This window comes from Bubalus bubalis, chromosome 5, assembly GCF_019923935.1.
Source record: "Bubalus bubalis isolate 160015118507 breed Murrah chromosome 5, NDDB_SH_1, whole genome shotgun sequence".
In the NCBI taxonomy this organism is placed as follows: Eukaryota; Metazoa; Chordata; class Mammalia; order Artiodactyla; family Bovidae; genus Bubalus; species Bubalus bubalis.
In genome coordinates this window covers 1,386,287-1,405,927 of record NC_059161.1, presented here as the reverse complement: position 1 = coordinate 1,405,927, position 19,641 = coordinate 1,386,287, and the positions used below count along the sequence as shown (strand labels likewise).

The 19,641-nt window shown below is 61.1% G+C and overlaps 1 protein-coding gene across 2 annotated transcripts in view; it reads right to left on the bottom strand.

Annotated features, from left to right (window-relative positions):
* CACNA1S (calcium voltage-gated channel subunit alpha1 S) overlaps window positions 1-19,641 on the bottom strand; it is a 58,320-nt gene that overhangs the window by 14,928 nt on the left and 23,751 nt on the right. For both annotated transcript variants that reach the window (XM_006078444.4, XM_006078443.4), the window contains exons 10-28: window positions 18,095-18,255; window positions 16,177-16,402; window positions 15,079-15,286; window positions 14,782-14,902; window positions 14,360-14,474; window positions 13,899-13,992; window positions 13,265-13,334; window positions 12,603-12,735; window positions 11,899-12,028; window positions 11,138-11,197; window positions 9,619-9,725; window positions 9,161-9,248; window positions 8,806-8,913; window positions 6,931-6,983; window positions 6,603-6,749; window positions 6,007-6,208; window positions 5,521-5,679; window positions 3,997-4,107; window positions 3,409-3,492 (exon numbers count right to left, since the gene is read on the bottom strand). In XM_006078444.4, the coding sequence (XP_006078506.2) occupies window positions 3,409-3,492; window positions 3,997-4,107; window positions 5,521-5,679; window positions 6,007-6,208; window positions 6,603-6,749; window positions 6,931-6,983; window positions 8,806-8,913; window positions 9,161-9,248; window positions 9,619-9,725; window positions 11,138-11,197; window positions 11,899-12,028; window positions 12,603-12,735; window positions 13,265-13,334; window positions 13,899-13,992; window positions 14,360-14,474; window positions 14,782-14,902; window positions 15,079-15,286; window positions 16,177-16,402; window positions 18,095-18,255 (2,377 nt within the window). The remainder of the gene's footprint in view (window positions 1-3,408; window positions 3,493-3,996; window positions 4,108-5,520; window positions 5,680-6,006; window positions 6,209-6,602; window positions 6,750-6,930; window positions 6,984-8,805; window positions 8,914-9,160; window positions 9,249-9,618; window positions 9,726-11,137; window positions 11,198-11,898; window positions 12,029-12,602; window positions 12,736-13,264; window positions 13,335-13,898; window positions 13,993-14,359; window positions 14,475-14,781; window positions 14,903-15,078; window positions 15,287-16,176; window positions 16,403-18,094; window positions 18,256-19,641) is intronic.

Below are 19,641 nucleotides of genomic sequence, written 5' to 3'. Positions count from 1 at the left end.
TGGGGGCTGGTCCCCTCCTGGACTCCTGGAGTAAGCTCCCCACGGCCACCCATGTCCCCGTCAGGGGCTGGCCAGGCCTCTCTGAGATGCAGCCAGCAGGCGCGCGGTCTGGGGGACGCGTCCTTGTGATCCCAGCCTCGGGCTCCGGGATGCCCTTCCTGTCCCCTGCTACCCACGTTCACCCACAGTCTCCCCAGCTTCAGGTCCTTAGCGAGGCCGCCCTGCTGTCTGTCACCCCCACAGCCCACGGCCTGGGTGCTCCCCGGCCACAGCCCGGAGGCCCTGCTGGCTGGATGCCGTGGGAACCTCCACTCCCCTGCGCTCCAGCCGTCCCCTCCCTGTGTTTATGGGGCGGCTGCCACGTGCTGGGGGCAGTGACCCGTGTTTCCTGGCCTGTGTTTCCAACAACGCACGACCCACCCCACATGCAAGGCAGCTCCCGAACCCCAAGCCCCAGTGCAGAAGCATGGAGATGCCCCCGCCCACCCCCGCCCACGTCCTTGACGCTTTCCTTCCTGTGGCCCCGGGCGGCACTTAACTCATCCCGCTGTCCACACAGCCACGGGACTCACGTCCCCTTCCTGCTCGGGGATGAACCAGGTTCCCAGAGCCAGCAGTCCCCGGGTACCCCAGGGCTTCCGCCCAAAGACGTGGCTCCTGCAGTCGCCCACCCCCACCCCCCACAGCCTGATTATCCCCTGAGCCCAGGATGTGCTCTAATTTCTCCCATTTTCAAAAGAAACTCTACTTGGCTGACACTCTCTCCAACTTCGAGGCTCTTTCTCTTTGTAGGAAACAGAGAGAACAGTCCAGGCCCGCAGCCCGCTCTGCCTCTCGCCAGTCCCGACTCCTGATGGGTGTCCTTCCCCGGGAGGCTTTAGTGCAGGGGTCCCTCCTGGAGGAGCATCACCAGCCAGCCCCCAGACCTTCGCCCTCCAGACGCCCTGCTCTCTGCCGCTTGTCTCACCCACTCCCACGACTCTAAATGCCAGCTGCTTCCTGGAGTCTCCAACTTAGGGCTCCAGCCTGACCAGCCTGCGTGCTCCAGGCCTGTGACTCCAAGCCCATTCCGTGTCGCCACCGCAAGCATCCTGAGCTGTCGTGCCCCAAATAGGACTCTTGGTTCCTGCGCTACCCCAACTCCTCCCGGAGTTTCCACGTCTCAGAAAACGGAAGCTCAGTTTCTTGGGCAAGATCCTTGCAGTCACGGTTGATTACTTTTCCTCTCCCCCTAAATCAAGTTCATCCACAAATGCTGTCAGCTCAACGCCCCAAGCAGATCCAGCTGCTGGTCACCTGTCCCCTCCACAGCTCACGCGCCACCCCTCATCGGGTGATCGGAGTACATCCTGACCACTTGCCCTGAGTGACCGCAAGTGTCCCCTGCAGCTTGTTGGCAGTGCAGCATCCAGAGAGGGCCTCTGAGAACCAAAGTCAGACCAGGTGTAAGTGCCTCCAGGGGCTCTCATCCCCCCAGAACAAAATCTCGGACTCTAACAAAGGACTAATTAACAAACTGTGGAAAATTCTTCAAGAGATGGGAATACCAAACCACCTGACCTGAGAAATCTGTGTGCAGGTCAAGAAACCACAGTTAGAACCGGACACAAAACAACAGACTGGTTCCAAATCAGGAAAGGAGTCCCTCAAGGCTGTATATTGTCACCCTGCTTATTTAACTGACATGCAGAGTACATCATGAGAAACGCCGGGCTGGATGAAGCACAAGCTGGAATCAAGATTGCCCGGAGAAATGTCAATAATCTCAGATATGCAGATGACACCACCCTTATGGCAGAAAGTGAAGAGGAACTAAAGAGCCTCTTGATGAAAGTGAAAGAAGAGAGTGAAAAAGTTGGCTTAAAACTCAACATTCAAAAAATGAAGGTCATGGCATCCGGTCCCACCACTTCATGGGAAATAGATGGGGAAATAGTGGAAACAGTGTCAGACTTTATTTTTCTGGGCTCCAAAATCACTGCAGATGGTAACTGTGGCCATGAAATTGAAAGACGCTTGCTCCTTGGAAGGAAAGTTATGACCAACCTAGATAGCATATTCAAAAGCAGGGACATTACTTTACCAACAAAGGTTCGTTTAGTCAAGGCTATGGTTTTTCCTGTGGTCATGTATGGATGTGAGAGTTGGACTGTGAGGAAGGCTGACTGCCGAAGAATTGATGCTTTTGAACTGTGGTGTTGGAGAAGACTCTTGAGAGTCCCTTGGACTTCAAGGAGATCCAACCAGTCCATCCTTAAGGAGATCAGTCTTGGGTGTTCACTGTAAAGACTGATGTTGAAGCTGAAACTCCAATACTTTGGCCACCTGATTCGAAGAGCTGACTCATTTGAAAAGACCCTGATGCTAGGAGGGATTGGGGGCAGGAAAAGAAGGGGACAACAGAGGATGAGATGGTTGGATGGTATCACTGACTCAATGGACATGAACTTGGGCAAGCTCTGGGAGACAGTGAAGGACAGGGAGGCCTGGTGTGCTGCAGTCCATGGGGTCACAAAGCATCCGACACAACTGAGCAACTGAACTGAAGAAAGGACATGGTCCAGCCCCTGCCCTGTTTCTGAGCTCAGCTCCCCAGTCCCCAGCCCTGCCACCAGGCCTCCCGCTGGCCCTCAGTCCACCCCCTCCTAGCTCCCCCTACTGAGGGGCCGTGCTCTGCCCCCAACCCCACACGATGCCTCCTGCAGGGCTGGACTGGGGCCACCCGAAGCCACCTCCCGCCCCTTCACTGGCCACACCTGCCACGTGGTGGGTTGGTTTTCGCTGCCTGTCTCCCCCGGCGCCCCTGCTCGTTGCTGTATCTGTAGCCCACGCTGGGGCACGAGGAAAGTATCTGAGGGGAGATGACTGCCTCCCTAACCGTGCACCTGCTCTCAGTCGTCTCCTGCCCTCACTCCAGATTCACTTTTTAGAAGTGCAGCTTTGATCCTTCCACTGCCCTGTTCAGAGACCCCCAGTAGCCCCCCACTGCCGGTGACACAAGGTTCGAGCCCCCCACTTGCCTCTCCAGCGGTTCCCCCACCCCTGCACGCTGGCCTGCTTCTACTGGGCTGAGCTCTCCACGCCCTGGACCTTCTGTTTCTTCATCTGCCTCCTGCAGCCACCCTGCCGGTGCAGCTTGTCCCCTCCCCACCTCCCTTTCCTGAAGGTCCCTTCACATGGTGCCACCTCCATGCAGCCTTCCCTGACCACCCCGCCCAGAAAGGACGTCTCCTGTCCACTGTGGTGCTTGCCGTGGGCCGCCTGGCACCCTCATTGTGCCTGGACTCTGAGGTGTGTGCTCTGCGGGATCTGTGGTCTGGGGTGCTGGGCTGCACACCAGTGGGTCCCCCACCAGGGTCTGTGGCCTCAGCCCCACCCCAGCGATGGCTCCGCCCGCCCGGTACTCACGTCAATCTCACTGAGGATGACGTCGATGATGCTGCCGATGACAATCAGAAAGTCAAACACGTTCCAGGGGTCCCCAAAATAGCCCTGCAGGAGGGGGTCCCAGGGTGAGGGGCGGAAGGAAGGGGCTCTGCGGTCCCTGTCTGAGGGATGCAGAATTGCTGGCGGGGGGCATGATGCCACTTCCCAGGGGTGCTCCAGGGCCCCTCCTCTGCTCCCTTCCCTCCAGAGCATAAAGTGGTCCAACGGGAAGGCAGCATGCCTGGGAGACTCAGGATTGGGATCCTGTCCACACAGCGAAGTCTTCCCCCACCCAACCCCCTGAAACCCAGTCCGGGGCTTGCGGGCAGACCTGACGGGGTGGGGGTGGGGAGCGTGGACTTGGGGACCAGGACACTCCCCAGCCCTGGGGCTGCCGCTCAGCCGCTCAGGGACCAAAGGGGCACTGGCACATACTGTCCACTCCCACGGCCAGAACTGAGTGGCCGGCCGGTTCTGAGTGCCCAAGGGAGGACGAAGCCACGGGGGGCTCCATGGGAAGGTCGCCCCCTGGCCACACGTGCTTGCCTCTCCCCAGAGCCCAGGACTCACCCTGGCCTTGAACGCCATGAGCTTGAGGACCATCTCCAGTGTGAAGATGATGGTGAAGGCTACGTTGAGGATGTCAGAGATGTGGTTCATTTGCTCCGACTGGTTGTAGTGCTGCGGGGGGCACAGAGAGGGGCTGGGTGGCTCCCCCAGAGCCCTGCCTCCTTCCCCAGCCCCTGCCTCGCTTTCCTTAGTCTCAGAGAACCGGGAGCCTGCTCCGGCCACGTCCAGAATCCTACTGGGCCTCACGGCCACGCCCTCTCCCCGGAAGGACTGTGAAGGGAGGAGAGGGGGGCGCAGCCCGGGTCCCGTGAGCAGGTTACCCACACATATCTGTTCTGGGAAGCTGGGGCGGGGAGGCTCTGTGGCCAGCTCCCCGGAGCTGCCTGGGTGCAGGACCAGGAGGAAAGCCCCCTGGCTCTAGGCTGGGGCGACGACCACCACCCGCGGTCACCTGTGCCTGCCGGCTGCCCCCCTGGGACACAGAGGCAGCCTGGAGCAGCGCCCGCAGCCCCCTCGAGTCTCCCCTACGAGCCTCCTGAGATCTGTGTCCTCCAGCATTTCCCAGGAGTCTCTCACCCTTTTAAAAATAAAGTTGACAGAAGCCCACTTCTTCCCCGAGACCTTCCCAGGCAGCAGAGGCTCTGGAGCTGCCCCCGCCCCAGCCCTACCTGTCCTGGCTGGGCTGCCAGACCCCTGTTGCTGCCTCGGGCCCCCACGTTGAGCCCGGCTCCTCTGCTCTGGACCCCCAGCTCAGGACTCCCTTTCCAGACCTGCCCCGCCCAGCAGCCTCTGGTCCTTGGGAGTGTGTGTGACTCCTAGGCCAGGGGCCTTGCTGTGCGATTCTATTGATTCACAGGAATAAGGGATCAGATAATTAAGGCTTCATAACCATGCTGCTTGAGGGGCTTCCCTGATGGCTCAGCAGTAAAGAACCCGCCTGCCAATGCAGGAGACACAGGTTCGACCCCTGGGAGGCGAATATCCCCTGGAGAAGGAAATGGCAACCCACTCCAGTACTCTTGCCTGGGAAATCCCTTGGACAGAGGAGCCTGGTGGGCTACAGTCCACGGGGTCCTCAAAGAGTCAGACACAACTGAGGGACTGAGCACGCAGTGATGCTGCTGACTGTGACTTGTCTACCAAGTGTGCTCGTCCCCTCAGAGACGCCTGTTCTGTGAACATTAAACCCACTTTTCTTGGGACTGGAGCCAACATTCCAACCACCTCCACCAGCCAGATGTGCGACAGCAGAAGGAACACAGAGAGGGCACTTTGGGCTTCCCACACGGCCCACCCTCTTTGCGGCCGGCCCCTGTCCCTGAGTGGCTGCAGCCATGTGTGCGCCTGAATCACCGCCTTCATACACCGCCGCATGCCTGGCACCTGGGCCTGCGGCCCGCTCCCCTCTCTGCCCCGCGGGGCACCTCAGCACAATGGCTGGCACGGAGCGGGCCGTCCAGCCTGGGGCCCCTCCGCTGGGCTGCCCAGGCCCTGGTCCCAGGGCCCTGGTCCCGGCGGCCTCACCTGCATGCCCAGGCAGATGGTGTTGAGCATGATGAGGGCGAACATCAGGTACTCGAAGTAGGAGGAGGTGACGATGTACCACACCCGGTACTGGTAGGGGTTCTTGGGGATGTAGCACCTCAGGGGCCGGGCCTTCAGGGCGTACTGCACGCACTGGCGCTGAGAGGGCAGCGTCGGGCAGGTCAGCGCCGGGGCCCCGCCCCCGCCCCGGGCCAGAGGGTCTCGCCCTCGGCAGACCAAGGGCGGCTGTGGCCTCTGCCGGGCTGTTCAGGGAAGGGTCCCCCCCCAGGGCTGTGGTTCCTCTGGAACCGACACTGCCCATTTCTAGGGGCTCTGGGCATCACGACAGGTCCACAAGGGACCCCACCCAACCACCGAGCGCTGCTTCGGGTGGGAGATGGGCTGGAGGAGGGTCGTGGGTCACCCCCAACCCCAGGGCCCTTTTCCCTGGCCCGAGCCTCATGCCGGCTGCAGGGGGCCCAGCACCTGGTTCTTGTCCAGCTCACAGTTCTTGTACTCGGTCTCCCCCTGCTCCTGGAAGGTGACGATGACAAAGCCCACGAAGATGTTCATCATGAAGAAGGCGATGAGGATGATGTAGATGATGAAGAAGATGGCCATCTCCACGCGGTGGTTGTACACGGGGCCCTTGTCCTCCTCGTGAGAGTCAATGGCCTTGTACAGCAGCCTGGGGTGGGCAGAGGACAGTGGTGGGCTGGGCGGGCGAGGCTGAGGCTGAGCCCGGCTAGGAAGGGTGGGCTCCGTCCCACCCGCCGCAGGGGGCCGCCTGGACAGTCACCCGTGGGGGAGAAGTTAGGACCCTGCCCGGAAAGGCTGTGGCAGGTCAGGGAAGGCGCCTGCCTCCCGCCCCGCACGGGGTGCCGTGTCCCCCCAGTCGCTCGGGGGGGTGCCCCTGTGGCCAGGGAGGCCCAGTCCCACGCAACCCGGGTCAGGCTGTCCCTGGAGTGAGCTGCAAGCACCCCGTCCCGCACACATGCCGTGAGAGCCCCCGCCATGCCCAGCAGGTGGTTCCTGGGCCTCCCCCGGGCATGGCTGTGTCTCCAGGGTCCCCGCTCACTCACTCAGGCCATCCCTCGAAGGTGGACACAGTGAAGAGGGACATCATGGCCGAAAGCACGTTGTCGAAGTGGAAGGCATTGTGCACCCACTGGCGGGGACGCACCTCTATCTGCGTGGGGTCTCCATCTTTGTACACGTAGTAGTAGCCCCTGGGGTCAGGGGGCCAGGTCACCACACTGCACGTGGGCCCCCTCCCCACGTCCTCCCAGCCCTGGGCAGTGAGTGTGCTCCGGACCCGGGACCCTCTCCAGGGTCACCCGAGGAAGGGGCCTCTGTGAGCCTGAGGAGCTCAGGTTCCCCAGTTCTCCAGCGGAGGGCCCCCCTGCACACCTGCACTCCTCCTCCGTCATCTTGGACAAGTCATTGCAGCTGAAGAACTTGCCCTGTATCCCAGAGGGAAGGAGGGAGACAGGTTGTCATGGAAACAGGGTGGAAAGATGGGGTGGCAGGGAGGAAGGATGGGTCTTCCTCTGCAGGGCGGCCTGGCCGTGGGGCAGGGCCCAGGACTGTCCGTCCCACCCTGCTCCCCGCCAGGCAGATAGCGGCGAGGCTGGGCACTGGCTCCTGCGTGATGGCGCTGCTGGTGCCCAGGCCAGCCCGGGGAAGGGAAGCACGGGCACAGCCCCTGCCCCCTCTGCTGGGTCTCCCTGTCACAGAGCAAGGACCAGGCTGCCCCACCCCCCACGCCCCTGGCTCAGGCCCTGGGACAGAGCCCAGCTGGGACGGATGAGACCTCTTATCTCCACATGGCGCGGGGGTCCCAGCACGCCCATCCCCAGGGCTCAGTGGGTGGGCTCTGTGAGCCCCTCGGCGGATTTCAGCCTGAGCAGCCTCTCCTCTGATCTGCCTCACACACTGGGTGCCCACGGAACGTTTCATTTGGGCAAAAGAAGGTGATTGCCAGTCTGCCTGTGGCTAAATTAAATTTGAACCCACAGATACTGGTCCGGGTCCCTCGAGGGCCAGGAGAGGGAACTGCCTCCGCCAGGGACACAGGACAAGCTGAAGGCCACACACCCCGTCACCATCTCCCCTGATGTCTTGGAGCAGAAGGTGAACGTATGTGGGCGGGTGGAAACTGGGGGTCTGTTGATAAGAGACTAAGGCACAGAGAGGGTGGAGGGCGGAAGGGCAGCTGCTCCTTGTTCCCTGGGGAGCGAGTCTGGGGGGCTTCTATGCGGCGGCCCAGATGGTGCCAAGGTGAGAATGAGTCAGTCACATCGAGACCCTGCCCTCAGGGGTGCCAGGGTCCCCAGGCTGCAGAGGGCAACGCTGGGCAGGAGGGCGGGGCAGCCTGGCTGGAGCGGGGGGATGGGCTGCATGCAGCCCGCTGTGAGCACTGTTTTGAGACTAAGCTGTCAGTCCAGACACCTCTCCCACCGTGCCAGGACAGAAACCCACAGGACCCGGCCCCTAAACGTCCTCTGGGAGCCCCACCCTGACAGCTCTCCCCAAAGCCTGCCCCTGCCCGCAGGGACGACCTGGTGGGGTTTGCTGCGTGGCCCTCTCAAGCCCTAGCAGAGGCCTGGACCCAAAGAAATTGCCCTCGAAATGTTAGTTAAATGAATGAAGGATTGTGAGATGAAGCTATTGCATGTCTAAGAATGACTGAGGTTATATAATCGCGATTGAAAAGATGGTGCTTTGGGGGCGGGAGCAGAGGGTTCTGGAAGGACCCGGAAGGTCATGAATGTGGATTTGTCCTCGGGGTCATGTCTGTGTCCTGCATGTGATCTAAAAGCCAGAGGCATCCAGCAATCAGCTCTGGAAGAGAAGCGGGACTGCAGGGCTGGCTGAGTCCCAGACGGGAGTGACTGGCTGAATTCTCCCAGAAAACTGAGAACCCGAGGGGGCAGCTCCCAGACGGGACACAGCAGATCCCACCCCCGCCCTGCAGAAGCTCCCGGTGAACACACCGGCGGGCACTCGGGTTGCAGAGGCGCGGTGGGCGAGGGTTAGGCCCGGGCCTGTCCCCGAGGGTGGAGGGCCGTCAGCAGGAAGGATGCTGCTTAGGCCGGCAGACCGGGGCCTCGATCCAGAGAGCCAGCGAGACAGCGGGGGGCCACCCCTGAGGGTCCGCACTCAAGCTCCTGACAGCATGCCTTACACCCGTGCATTCAGAACACCCACCCTCACAGCTGGCCTCCCTTTGCTTGAAGGGGACATGGGCCAGCCAGCACTGGGCGGGGGGCCGGCGGGGCTCACCTTGAAGAGCTGGACGCCGATGCAGGCGAACATGAACTGCAGGAGGGTGGTGACCAGGACGATGTTCCCGATGGTGCGGATGGCCACGAACACACACTGTACCACGTGCTGCAGGGGTGGGAGCCCGGTCGGCACCTGCCCCTTCTCACCGCCAGCCCAGCCCAGGGGCCTCGAGTGCAAGCCTAGCTCCCTCCCAGCTTGTTGAGGACAGAAAGGGCTCACGGGGACAGAGCTGCCCGGGCGCATGCCCATCCCCACTGCGCAAAGGGGGCGGGCCAAGCCAGTGCTGTCTGGGCCAAGTCTGGAGTCAGGCTTGGGGTCCCCTCCCCCGAGGGTCCCTCTGGGCCCCTCTCACCTTCAGGCCTTTGGCTCTGTTGATGGCCCGGAGCGGTCGGAGCACCCTCAGGACCCTCAGGATCTTCACCACGGAGATGGCGCTGGACCTGGGGGCAGCCAGCTCAGCCTTCCCCCGCCCCCAGCTCTCTGCACCCCCGCCTGTCTGCCTGGCCGCCCCCTGAGGCTGCGTGTGTCCCGCCCCGGGACAAAGGGGCCTCCCACCCTGGGCTGCCTCCCTCCGGGGCGGGCCACAGACCTCTTCCTCCGTCAGACAGGAGCTCCCCAGGCACCAGGGCCATGTTCCCCACGGGGTTGGGGGCAACTGCCCTCTCTCCACATGCCCTCCTGGTCTCCCCCACACACTCTGCCTGAGGAACCTTGTCACTCAGGCCAGGTGGTGCCAGACCAAGGGACCCTGAATGCCATCCCCAGGCAGCTCGGGGCCCACCAACCAACACGGGCCGCTGCCCCACTCACTCGAGTCCCATGGAGATGAGGGACACGGCCACCACCACCAGGTCCAGGATGTTGAAGTAGTTGCGGCAGAAGGAGCCCTTGTGCAGGAAGGCCCCGTAGGTGGTCATCTAGGGGGAGAGGCGGCATGCTGGGGCGGGGCGGGGCTGGGGACACTCCCCCTGATTGGGGGCGGAGCCTGGGACACGCCCCTGGTGGGTGGAGCCTTGGGACACTCCCCCCTGGTGGGAGTGGAGCCTGATGACACACGCCCCCTAGTGGGTGGAGCCTGGGGACACGCCCCTAGTGGGGCACCTGGGGACACTCCAGGCACTCAGACACGCAAGGCACTGCCCCATCCTCAGCGCCCGGTTCTGGGACCGCAGGGACCTCTCTTGGGCAGCGAGGCCATGGGAACCCCGGGTCTCCTTGTTATAGAAGCCCTGCCCTCTGCCCTACAGATACAATTCCCCTTCCTCTCCCTCCTCCTCTTCCTCCTTCTCCCTCCTCCTCTTCCTCCTCCTCCCTCCTCCTCTTCCTCCTCCTCCCTCCTTCTCTTCGTCCTCCTTTCTCCTCCTCTTCCTCCCTGGAAAGTGTTCTAGGAGTGGTTGGGTCAGGCTCAACAGCCCGTCAAGACTGAAGACCTTGCCCGGCGCCACCCCCCCACCCCAAACATGCTGTATCCCAGCCCAGAGGGTCCACTTTCTCCTCTCTGAGCACATCTCAAACATCTCTGTACAATGCATCAGTCACTGTTTCATCCTGGAGTGCCCTACTCTCTCTCTGATGAAGTCCTGTCCAATCTCAAGGCCTAACTCTAACGTCACCACCTCCAAGAAGTCCTCCTGGACCCCAAGGAGCTACCATTTCCCTCTGATCAATTCCTTCAATAAACAGGCCCCTGAATGAAGGGACTGTCCTCCCTTCATACTGCAGCCGGCTCTGGGCCTGCTCCCCTTGCACGGCTCCCCTCTTCCCTCCGGGCTCCAATCACAGATGGGAGACCTCCGCCCCCAGACCCCCCACCATGATGGTGTGACCCAGTGTGTCCGCTGTGAGAACAGAACGGCAGCGGTGTACTATGGATGGGGGGCATGGGGTGGGGGCCGTGAGAGGGCGGAGCTGCCAGAAACCCCGCCCAGGGCAACAGCCACTTCTCTGGGACGCTGGGGGAGCCCTTTCAGTCACTGACAACAAAGGCCTGGGAACAGATCACTGCTCCCCGTCTGCACTTAGGCGAGCCGAGCCTGGATGGTGGAAGAAGGTGCCCAAAGCTTCACAGACACACAGGGCGCTCTGCTGAGAGGCGCATGGGCTGCGCACTGACCGTACCCCAGGCCTGCACCCACTTGCCTGCTCGCCCGCTCATGCCAGCTCTGAGCTGAGACCACCCGGTCCCCTGGGTCCTGAGAGTCTATCCCTGTTGCTCTCCGCCACCTTCTGGCTTGTCCCTCCTCCCTGCGACCCAGCCCCCGAGGGAGCACAGCCTGTGTAAGCGGGGGCCCCAGCCGGCCCGGGGTGTCATCTCATGGCCTTCACTCACCTTGAGGACAATCTCCACAGTGAAGACAGAGGTGAACCCGATGTCAAAATACCCGAGGATCTGGTGGCAGAGCAGGAGTCAGTGAGAGAAGGAGCAGAGCAGGGATGGCATCGTTACCTTCATCAGCATCAGCATCGTCACCACACCGCCGTCACCATCAAAACCACCCCCCCACCCCCATCCCCCACACCATCCCCCCCCACCCCAACCACCCCCATCCTCCCCACCCCCAACCACCCCCATCCCCCCCACCCCCATCCCCCCACCATCCCCCACCCCCCAACCACCCCATCCCCCCACCACCCCATCCCCCAACCCCCACCCCCATCCCCCCATCCTCCCCACCCCCACCCCCACCCCTCTCCCCCACCCCCCATCGTCTGACCACCCCCATCCCCCCCCACCACCACCCCCTCCGACCACCACCATCACACCGCCGTCACCGTCAAGACCACCCCCACCCCATCACCACCATCCCCCCAACACCACCACCATCACCACACCACCATCACCGTCAAGACCACCACCATCCCTACCATCATCACTGCTAAAACCCAGCACCCAGAGCCTGTCTAGGGTGCATGCTGTGACCACACTGTCCAGAGGGAGTGAGTCGGGCAGCTTTGGCCCTCTGGGGACTTAAACTCTAAGCAACTGTGATGCCGGGGGCCACATAGCGGATACAGCTGAACGAGGGGCCTCAGGGTGAGGTGTGGGTGCCTGAGGCCTGGAGTGGGGGGCGCTGAGTTGGCTGCCGTCACCTGGTTCCTCACGGACTCAGCCCGGAGGGGGTCCTCGGCGGCCAGGGCAGCGCTGCTGAGCAGGATGAAGAGCAGGATGAAGTTGGTGAACCAGGTGGCATTGACAATGCGGTGGAACAGGACGCGGATCCTGCGGGCGAGCGGGGGGTCAGGAGGCTCTGAACGCGGCCTTCAGGCCTCAGCAGCCTCCGCCCTGGTCAGTGCAGAAGGTCCGCCTGCATCCAGGTGGCCTCTGCTGGACTTGCCGGGCCCGCCCCGCTTCTGCTGCTACGCAGCCCCATCCCCTCCCTTAACAAGCCCTCCCCCAACACTCCGCCCATCCCATGGCTCCCATCAAAACATGGGGCAGGCTGCTCTCCAGCCTCAGGCCCTGAGGCTGACCGCTGAAACTCCAGGAGAACTATGGTCTGTTATCTAAAGGTGTCAGACTGAAGCCCGTGAGAACTATAGTCCCACTCTGCTCTCAGAAAGGAACCAACATATCTGGTCACACTTGGGTATAAGTAATGCGTGAGGCTTAAAATATATGTCTCCTGGGGATGCTGGCACTTTAAATGGAGCAAGAGATTTGAAGTTAAAGGAATGCCTTTCTCACAGTGTAACTGTAGGCCAGAGAGTTGGGAGAAGGCGGTCTTCTCGGAGCAGGAAGCAGCCTTCTCTGAGACCCCGCCCTCACCCTGCCCCACCGCCGAGGGGCCACCCACTTGTTGGTGGGGCTGAAGATGAAGAAAGCACTGGCTTCTGGAATGGGCACCGCCTTCTCCTTCAGCTGCAGCTCAGCCAGCGGTCGGGGCCGGGGGCTTATTGGGACCTCGGGCTCGTCCTCCTCATCATCCCCTGTGGGGAGGGGAGAGAGGCTGGGTGTCTTTCCATGCCTCACTACTCCCTTGGCTCCTGTGCTCTGAACCCAACCGTGAACCCCCAGCAGCCAGGGAGTGACACGCGGCGTGGGGGGCCGGCAGGGTCCATCCGGGCACCTCCGTTCCCCACAGCACGCTGGCCTGAGAGCTGTCGGCCTCAGGACCTTCCACAAGTGGGGCCAGGAGCAAGGTCCCAGAGCCTGGCTGCTGCAGCTCTTGTTTCGGGGCTGGATGTACCACCCTGGGGTGGCTCACAAGCTGGGGGCGCAAGGGGCCCTGCTCTGCAAGCGACCACAGTGCTGGGCCCGGCTCTGCCCCTGACTTGCCTGCCAGGCAGGCTCCCACCTCGTGCCACTGAGGGCAGGAGTCCCGTTGAGATAAATGGACTCTGACCTTCTCTCTCCCGGAGTCGGGTTCCACAAACCCTCATTCGGGTGTGGGGGTGGGGAACAGCCAGCATGAGGAGCCACCCCTGCACACCCTGCCCTCGGTCTCGGGACCCTCACCTGGGAAGTCGGCCGAGGGGTAGGGGTCCTTCACCTCGTTGACGTTGGATTCAAACTCATCGATCTTCAGCTGGAGGGAGGAACATGAACAAGATGAAAGCAGAGTTGTGGTCCCCACCGGCCGGAGGGCGCGCAGGTGTGAGCTCGCCTGGGCCTCCCTGCGGCCGGGCTGCTGCTGTCAGTCAGTCACTCCCGTCTCACGAAGGGGAAGCCAGGCCAGAAAGCCACCGGGACCCCCGCCTGTCTGAGCCTGAGCACCATACCCCCCGCTTAGTTCTCAGAAGACACAGGAGCCCCAGGCCAGGACTCCCCCACCCCCTGCCCCTCTGAACTCTACTTGCTCAGCCCCCAGGCCGGGACAGAACGGCAGGGCTAGAAGCTGGTCTGCACTGCTCCGTGGAGCAGAGTATCAGATGGGGAACGGGCACGATACAGAGGAAGTCTGCTTTCTCGGTTGGGGTGAGTGCGCCCTCAGGGCACAGGCTTCCCTGCGATGGAGCTGCCCTCACCTGGCTGGTGCCCAGGCAGACAGCCCCCTTCCCACAGCACCCATTCTAAGGCATGGGTAAAAGGGGGACTTTCAGAGGCCCCTCCCCGCAGCCCCTGAGAGCACCCAATGGGCTGACGGGCTCACCTTGGCGGTGGTGGGGATGCCTTCCCCCTTGGGTTTCTGCTCCAGCTTCTTGGCCACCATCGTCTTCTCCTCCTCCGACTTGTCCGGGAGACCCCTAAGTTGGAAAATCAAGCAAACCCAAAGTGGAGGCCCCGCTCCTCCATGGAAGAGCACCTCCACCTTCTGGGGTCTGCTCAGCCTGAGGGCACCCTCCCCGACCCCACCCAGGGTTCGAGGCGGGGGCGCTACATGAGGGCAGGAGCAGCACAGGCCAAGCGCGTCCTCCCCCCACGATGAGCGAGCAGCGCCGGCAGCCTCGGTGTCAGCCACCCCAGGGCCTGCCAGCTGGTGGGGGGCGGCCATGGCGCCATCCAGGGTGGCACTGTCTGGGTTCGGTTTGGTCCAGGACGGCTCAGCTCTCCTGTGTGGGGCGCCCTCCCTCCGCCCCTCTCGCAGGTCCCTCCTGCTGGGTCACCACTCACTTGGACATCTTCCTGCGTCTCCGCTCCTCAGCCTTGGCCTTCTGGGCAGAAGTCAGGCTCTCGGCCTCTGCCAGGTTGTCCACAGCGATGGCCAGGAAGACGTTGAGCAGGATGTCTGAGGTGCCGCTAAGGAGCCGGGGTGCTGGGCTCAGCAGGACCTGCCTGCCCTGGTGCTCGGGCTTTCTGGGACTGACTCCTCCCCGCTGTCACCAGTCACCCTGAAGTCCCTTAACCTCCTGCTGGAAGGAACTGCCCTACCGCTGCCCCCACATGGCACCTGCTGTGTCCCCTCCCCCGCCCTGGATCCTGGGCACTCCCCTCTTCCTGCAGAGGGCCTGGGCACCTGGACCCCCAGTCCCAGCCCCTCTCCCGGCCCTTCCCCACTCCGGGCTCTTTTCTGAGCCCTGTGCCCCAGGGGATACAGTTGCCGCAGACAAACAGGATGATGAAGTAAATGCAGACGAGCACCCCGGGGTAGGATGGGCCGCCATAGGCCATGATCCCGTTGTACATCACGGAGTTCCAGTCCTCTCCTGTCAGCACCTGGGGTTGGGGGGGGGGGAACAGAGGGATGTGAGGGTCTTCCCTGGGGACTACGTTGTCCAAGAGCCCCCTTCCAACGTCGCCCCCAAACCGTCCACGGCTGGAGGGGCCGGGGGGCGGGTCAGAGGAGGCGAGGCCCCGCCTGGCAGGGCAGGCAGCAAGCGGCTCTGGCCTACCTGGAAGACGCTGATGAGGGCCTGTGGGAAGCTGTCGAAGTTGCTACGCCGCACCTCGGTGTCCTCGAAGTCGTACCTGCCCCCGAAGAGCTGCATGCCCAGCAGGGCGAAGATGACGATGAACAGGAAGAGCAGCAGCAGCAGCGAGGCGATGGAGCGGATGGAGTTGAGCAGCGACGCCACCAGGTTGCTCAGCGACGTCCAGTACCTGGAGGACGGGACGGGCGCTGAGGTGGGGCGGCCGGGCAGGCTCGGGCTGCCTGGGTCCAGAGCTCCCATCCCGGTTTGTCATTTCATTCTCCTTAGTAGGGTGGCCGTTTGACTTCCGGGGCCACCACTAGACTCTGAACCCCACGGGGGTGAGGTCCACCCCTCCCCTGCACCCAGGGCCCGCGACCACTCCACGCCCTCTTCTCCGCTATCCTTTCTCACCACCCCCTTCTCCTCCTCCCGTTCCGCCTTCCTTTCCTTCCTCCCTCTCCCAGTCTCTTCCCTTTCCTCTCTCTTTTCCATGCCCCTCAATCGGCCTGATGAGAGGTAAGAATACAGGAGAGATGGAGGTAGAAGAGGGAAGGATTGAGGGGCGGGGCAGGGAGGCAGGAGGGAGGGGCGGCGGGACCACGCCCCCTGGTGGAAAGGTGGAAGGGAGGGGCGGGGCAGGCGGATGGGCGGGACCACGCCCCAGTTGGGAGGGTAGAGGGGCGGGACGGGGCAAGGCGGGAGGGGCGGGGCAGGCAGGAGGTGTGGGGGTGGTGGGAGGGGCGAGGCGGGGCAGGCGCGGGGTGGGCGGGACCACGCCCCTGATGGAAGGGTAGAGGGGCGGGGCAGGGAGGCAGGAGGGAGGGGCGGTGGGACCACGCCCCCTGATGGAAAGGTGGAGGGGCGGGACGCGCGGCAAGGTGGGAGGGGCGGGGCAAGGAGGGCGGGGCTACGCCCCTGCTTGGAGGGTGAAGGGGCGGGGCGGTGGGAGGGTTGGGGCGGGGCAGGCGCGGGGCGGACGGGACCACGCCCCTGCTGGAAGGGTAGAGGGGCGGGGCAGGGAGGCAGGAGGGAGGAGCGGTGGGAGGGGCGGGGCGCCGGGACCACGCCCCCGCTCACTTGGTGATCTTGAAGATCCGCAGCAGACGGATGCAGCGCAGCACCGAGATGCCCAGGGGCGTCATGGCACCCGACTCCACCAGCAGGATCTCCAAGAGGCCGCTGCACACCACGAAGCAGTCGAAGCGGTTGAAGATGGACATGAAGTACTGGCGCAGGCCCAGCCCGTACATCTTCATCAGCATCTCCACGGTGAACAGGGCCAGCAGCACCCGGTTGGCCACGTCTGCAGGGCGGCCGCGCAGCTCAGCGCCACTGCCCTGCGCATCCCGCCTGGGCCAGGCCCCCAGCGACCCCCCACTTCCAGCGACACAAGGTCCCCACACCCGGCACCCTACCCGCGGCCTTTCCAGGACATCCTCCTCTCCCTGCCCCCCAGATCCAGTAAAACCTGGTGAATCCTCCCCACTGAAGGGACACAGCCTGCATTCTAACAGGGTAAACTGTACCGCGTTTGGCAGGCCTGCCCTCCTCACTCCAGCAATCAAGCCTCAGGCATTTTAACCCCATTTCCTTGACCTCCCAGAAACACAGCAACCAGGGGTCGAACCCATGTCCCCTGCAGGGGAAGGGCAGAGTCCTAACCACTGGGCTGCCAGGGAAGTCCCCTCTTGCTTTTTAAAATGTTCGCTTCCCTTGCCTCCTGGACACCACATCCCCCTAGGATTCCTCCAGCTTCTCCTGTACCCCTCTACAGAGGCACCCCCACCTCCCCCCGAGTGCTGCACTTCAGCTGAGCACGTGAGTACACACCGTCCTCTGGGGGCCTGGTGATGTCTTCTAAGGCCAAGCTTCGATTATCATGCCTGCTGGTGACTCCGGACTCTGACTTTTCAACCCAGACCTTCCACTGGCTCCCAGACCTACTTTGCGTCTGTCTCCTCAACGTCTCACTGGGATGTCTCAAAGGAACCTCAAACTCAACATGCCCGAGATTAAGCTGATGGGGACTGCCTGTCCTCTCCCACCCCAAAAAAAATACCTGGTCACTGACTGTCTTCCCCATCTCAGCAAGTGGCACTGCCATTCACTTATCTGCATAGACCAGGGACCTCAAATTCATCTCTGACCCCTCTTGGTGGATAGTGTTCACATTTTGTCTACATTGGTTATTGACAACGCATTAACGATGCTTAACACACTTAAGGGGTTCTCAAGAATGTTGGCTGCAATGAGTGGATGGATGGATGGTTAGATGGATGGATGGATGTGTGGATGGGTGGATGGTTAGATGGATGGATGGATGGATGAACAGATGAACAGATGGATTGATTGATGGATGAGTGGATAGACAAATAGATGGATGAATGCATACATGCATCTGATCTGTAACATTATTTCCTGTCTCCTCCCCACAGAAAAAGATAGTGTTCTAGCAGTTTTCCTTCTTTTATCTTTTTCATCATTTTAACCAGAGTGTCTTTCTCCCATCCAGCCTCCCCTCCTCTGTAATCCTCCTCTTACATTTCCCTCCATTGTTGCCCTCCCTATTTGACCTGACATCACTCATCAATATCTGTCTTCTTCTTTGGCTCAGGAAGCTCCTTGAAGGTGGGAGAGGTACCTTCCTTCTCTGTGTTCCCTGTATTCTTTACTTGGCCTTACATAGAGCGTGTATGCTCTAAACACTTGGTGAGAGGCTGCTGTGTCTGGAGTAGAACTCGAATGAACTTGGATGTGTGAAGCGCTCAGTTACTGTTCACCGGTCCATCCAATAGCTGTGTTTTTGATCATTTGCCCAGGCACCTGGCAAGCACCTGGCGGGTCCCCAGTGTATTGCTGTTATTAATATTTCCCCTGGTAATGCCACGAGGAAGAGAAGACCACCACTAGAGTTCCTAGAAAATTATGTCAACATCTAACTGACTTCACAGAACCTGAGGCACCATTGGCTTTGGCCGCCAGTCACGTGTCTCACCTTGCAGGTGGGTCAACCAGAGAGGCTGGTGGTGGTGCTCTGAGGCGATCGACAGTGTGTTGAGAGCGACGATCAGGATGACCAGCCAGTAGAAGACCCTGGACTTTACCACATCGTGGCACTTCCAGCGGAAAACGCGGTTCCACTGCCTCCAGTGTCGGCTGAGAAGCAGGCATGGAGGGAGGGGAAAAGGTTGTGTTACCAGAGCCCCCACCCCCACCCCGGGGCTGCCTTCAGGCCGCTCTGGCCACACTTAGTCTGACCACCCACTCCCTCCTCCAGCTACACCAGAGGAGACAAGAATGTGAGCTGCAGAGACAGGTGGCAAATCTTGCCTCCTAGAGCAAATATCTTCACATTTCAGAGGAGAACAGCAGTGATGCTGACCTTGGGGGTCACTAGAGACAACGCAGGTGCCAAGTTTAGCGCAGTGCCAGGCCCAGAGTAGGGCTCCATACGTTTCCATCTTAAGTAAAGCCACACTGGGATGCCCCGTTTCGCTGGTCATAAAGTCAATTCTTTAGCAAATTGGTCATATTGGTGTTGGGGAGGGTTCACAGAAATGGCACCTCCATCTCTGGCACAGCCTTCGTGCAGCGTTTACCGGGATTCAGCATCTCCATGCCCTCTGACCCAGGAAGTCTTTCTAGGAATCCACTGGGCAGAGACGTTCACTCTTACACACAACTGTTCCCTTCGGCACAGTTTGTACTGCCCCAAACTGGACAGATTAACTAGACTATGACATATTCATGCTGTGGAATAGTTTATGTTCCAAGATCTTCCGCCAGAAGGTGTGTGTGTGACCTGTCACACCTTGCAAAGCTGCAGAGGGACCTTAACTGCGTGTTACTAAGAAAAAAGAGCCCGCCTGAGATCACACACTGTGACATTCTGGGAAAGGCAAGACTTTGGAGATAGTAAGCTCAGTGGTAGGTTGCCAGAGATGGGAGGTGGAGGTGTGAACAGGCAGAAGCAGAGGCTTTTTAGGGCAGCTACACTCCGCATGATGTTATAATGGTGGGTGTGCATCATCACACACAGGCTGAGCCCCAGCATCAACTGGACTCGGGGTGGTGATGCCGTCCACGCAGGTTCCTGAGCTGTGACAGATGGCCCATCTGGTGGGGGTACGGATGGCAGGGGCCCCGGGCATGGTCAAGGGGAGGGCAGGTGGGCAGTCTCTGCACCTTCTGCTCAATTTTGCTGTGAATCTGAAACTGCTCCGAGAAAAGAAAGTCTTTTTTTAAAACAAGTTTTCATGTGTATAAATTTGCCCTAAATAGATCATTCTAAATTTAGGATGTCAGTTTCCAGTTTATGTGTGGATCATATTCATTTATCCAGCAAGCCCTCCTGTGTGTTGGGTCCTTTTGTTGGTTCTGAAGTGACAGTGGTTAATATGAGAAACCCTGTCATGTAAAAAACTCGTGTGTGTATGTGTGTGTGCGCACACGCGTGCATGTGTGTGTAAGAGAGATGAATGCGTAGAAGCAGCCTTGGAGGGATGCAAATCCGTTTCCATGGTTACCTCTTTGAAGGGCAGC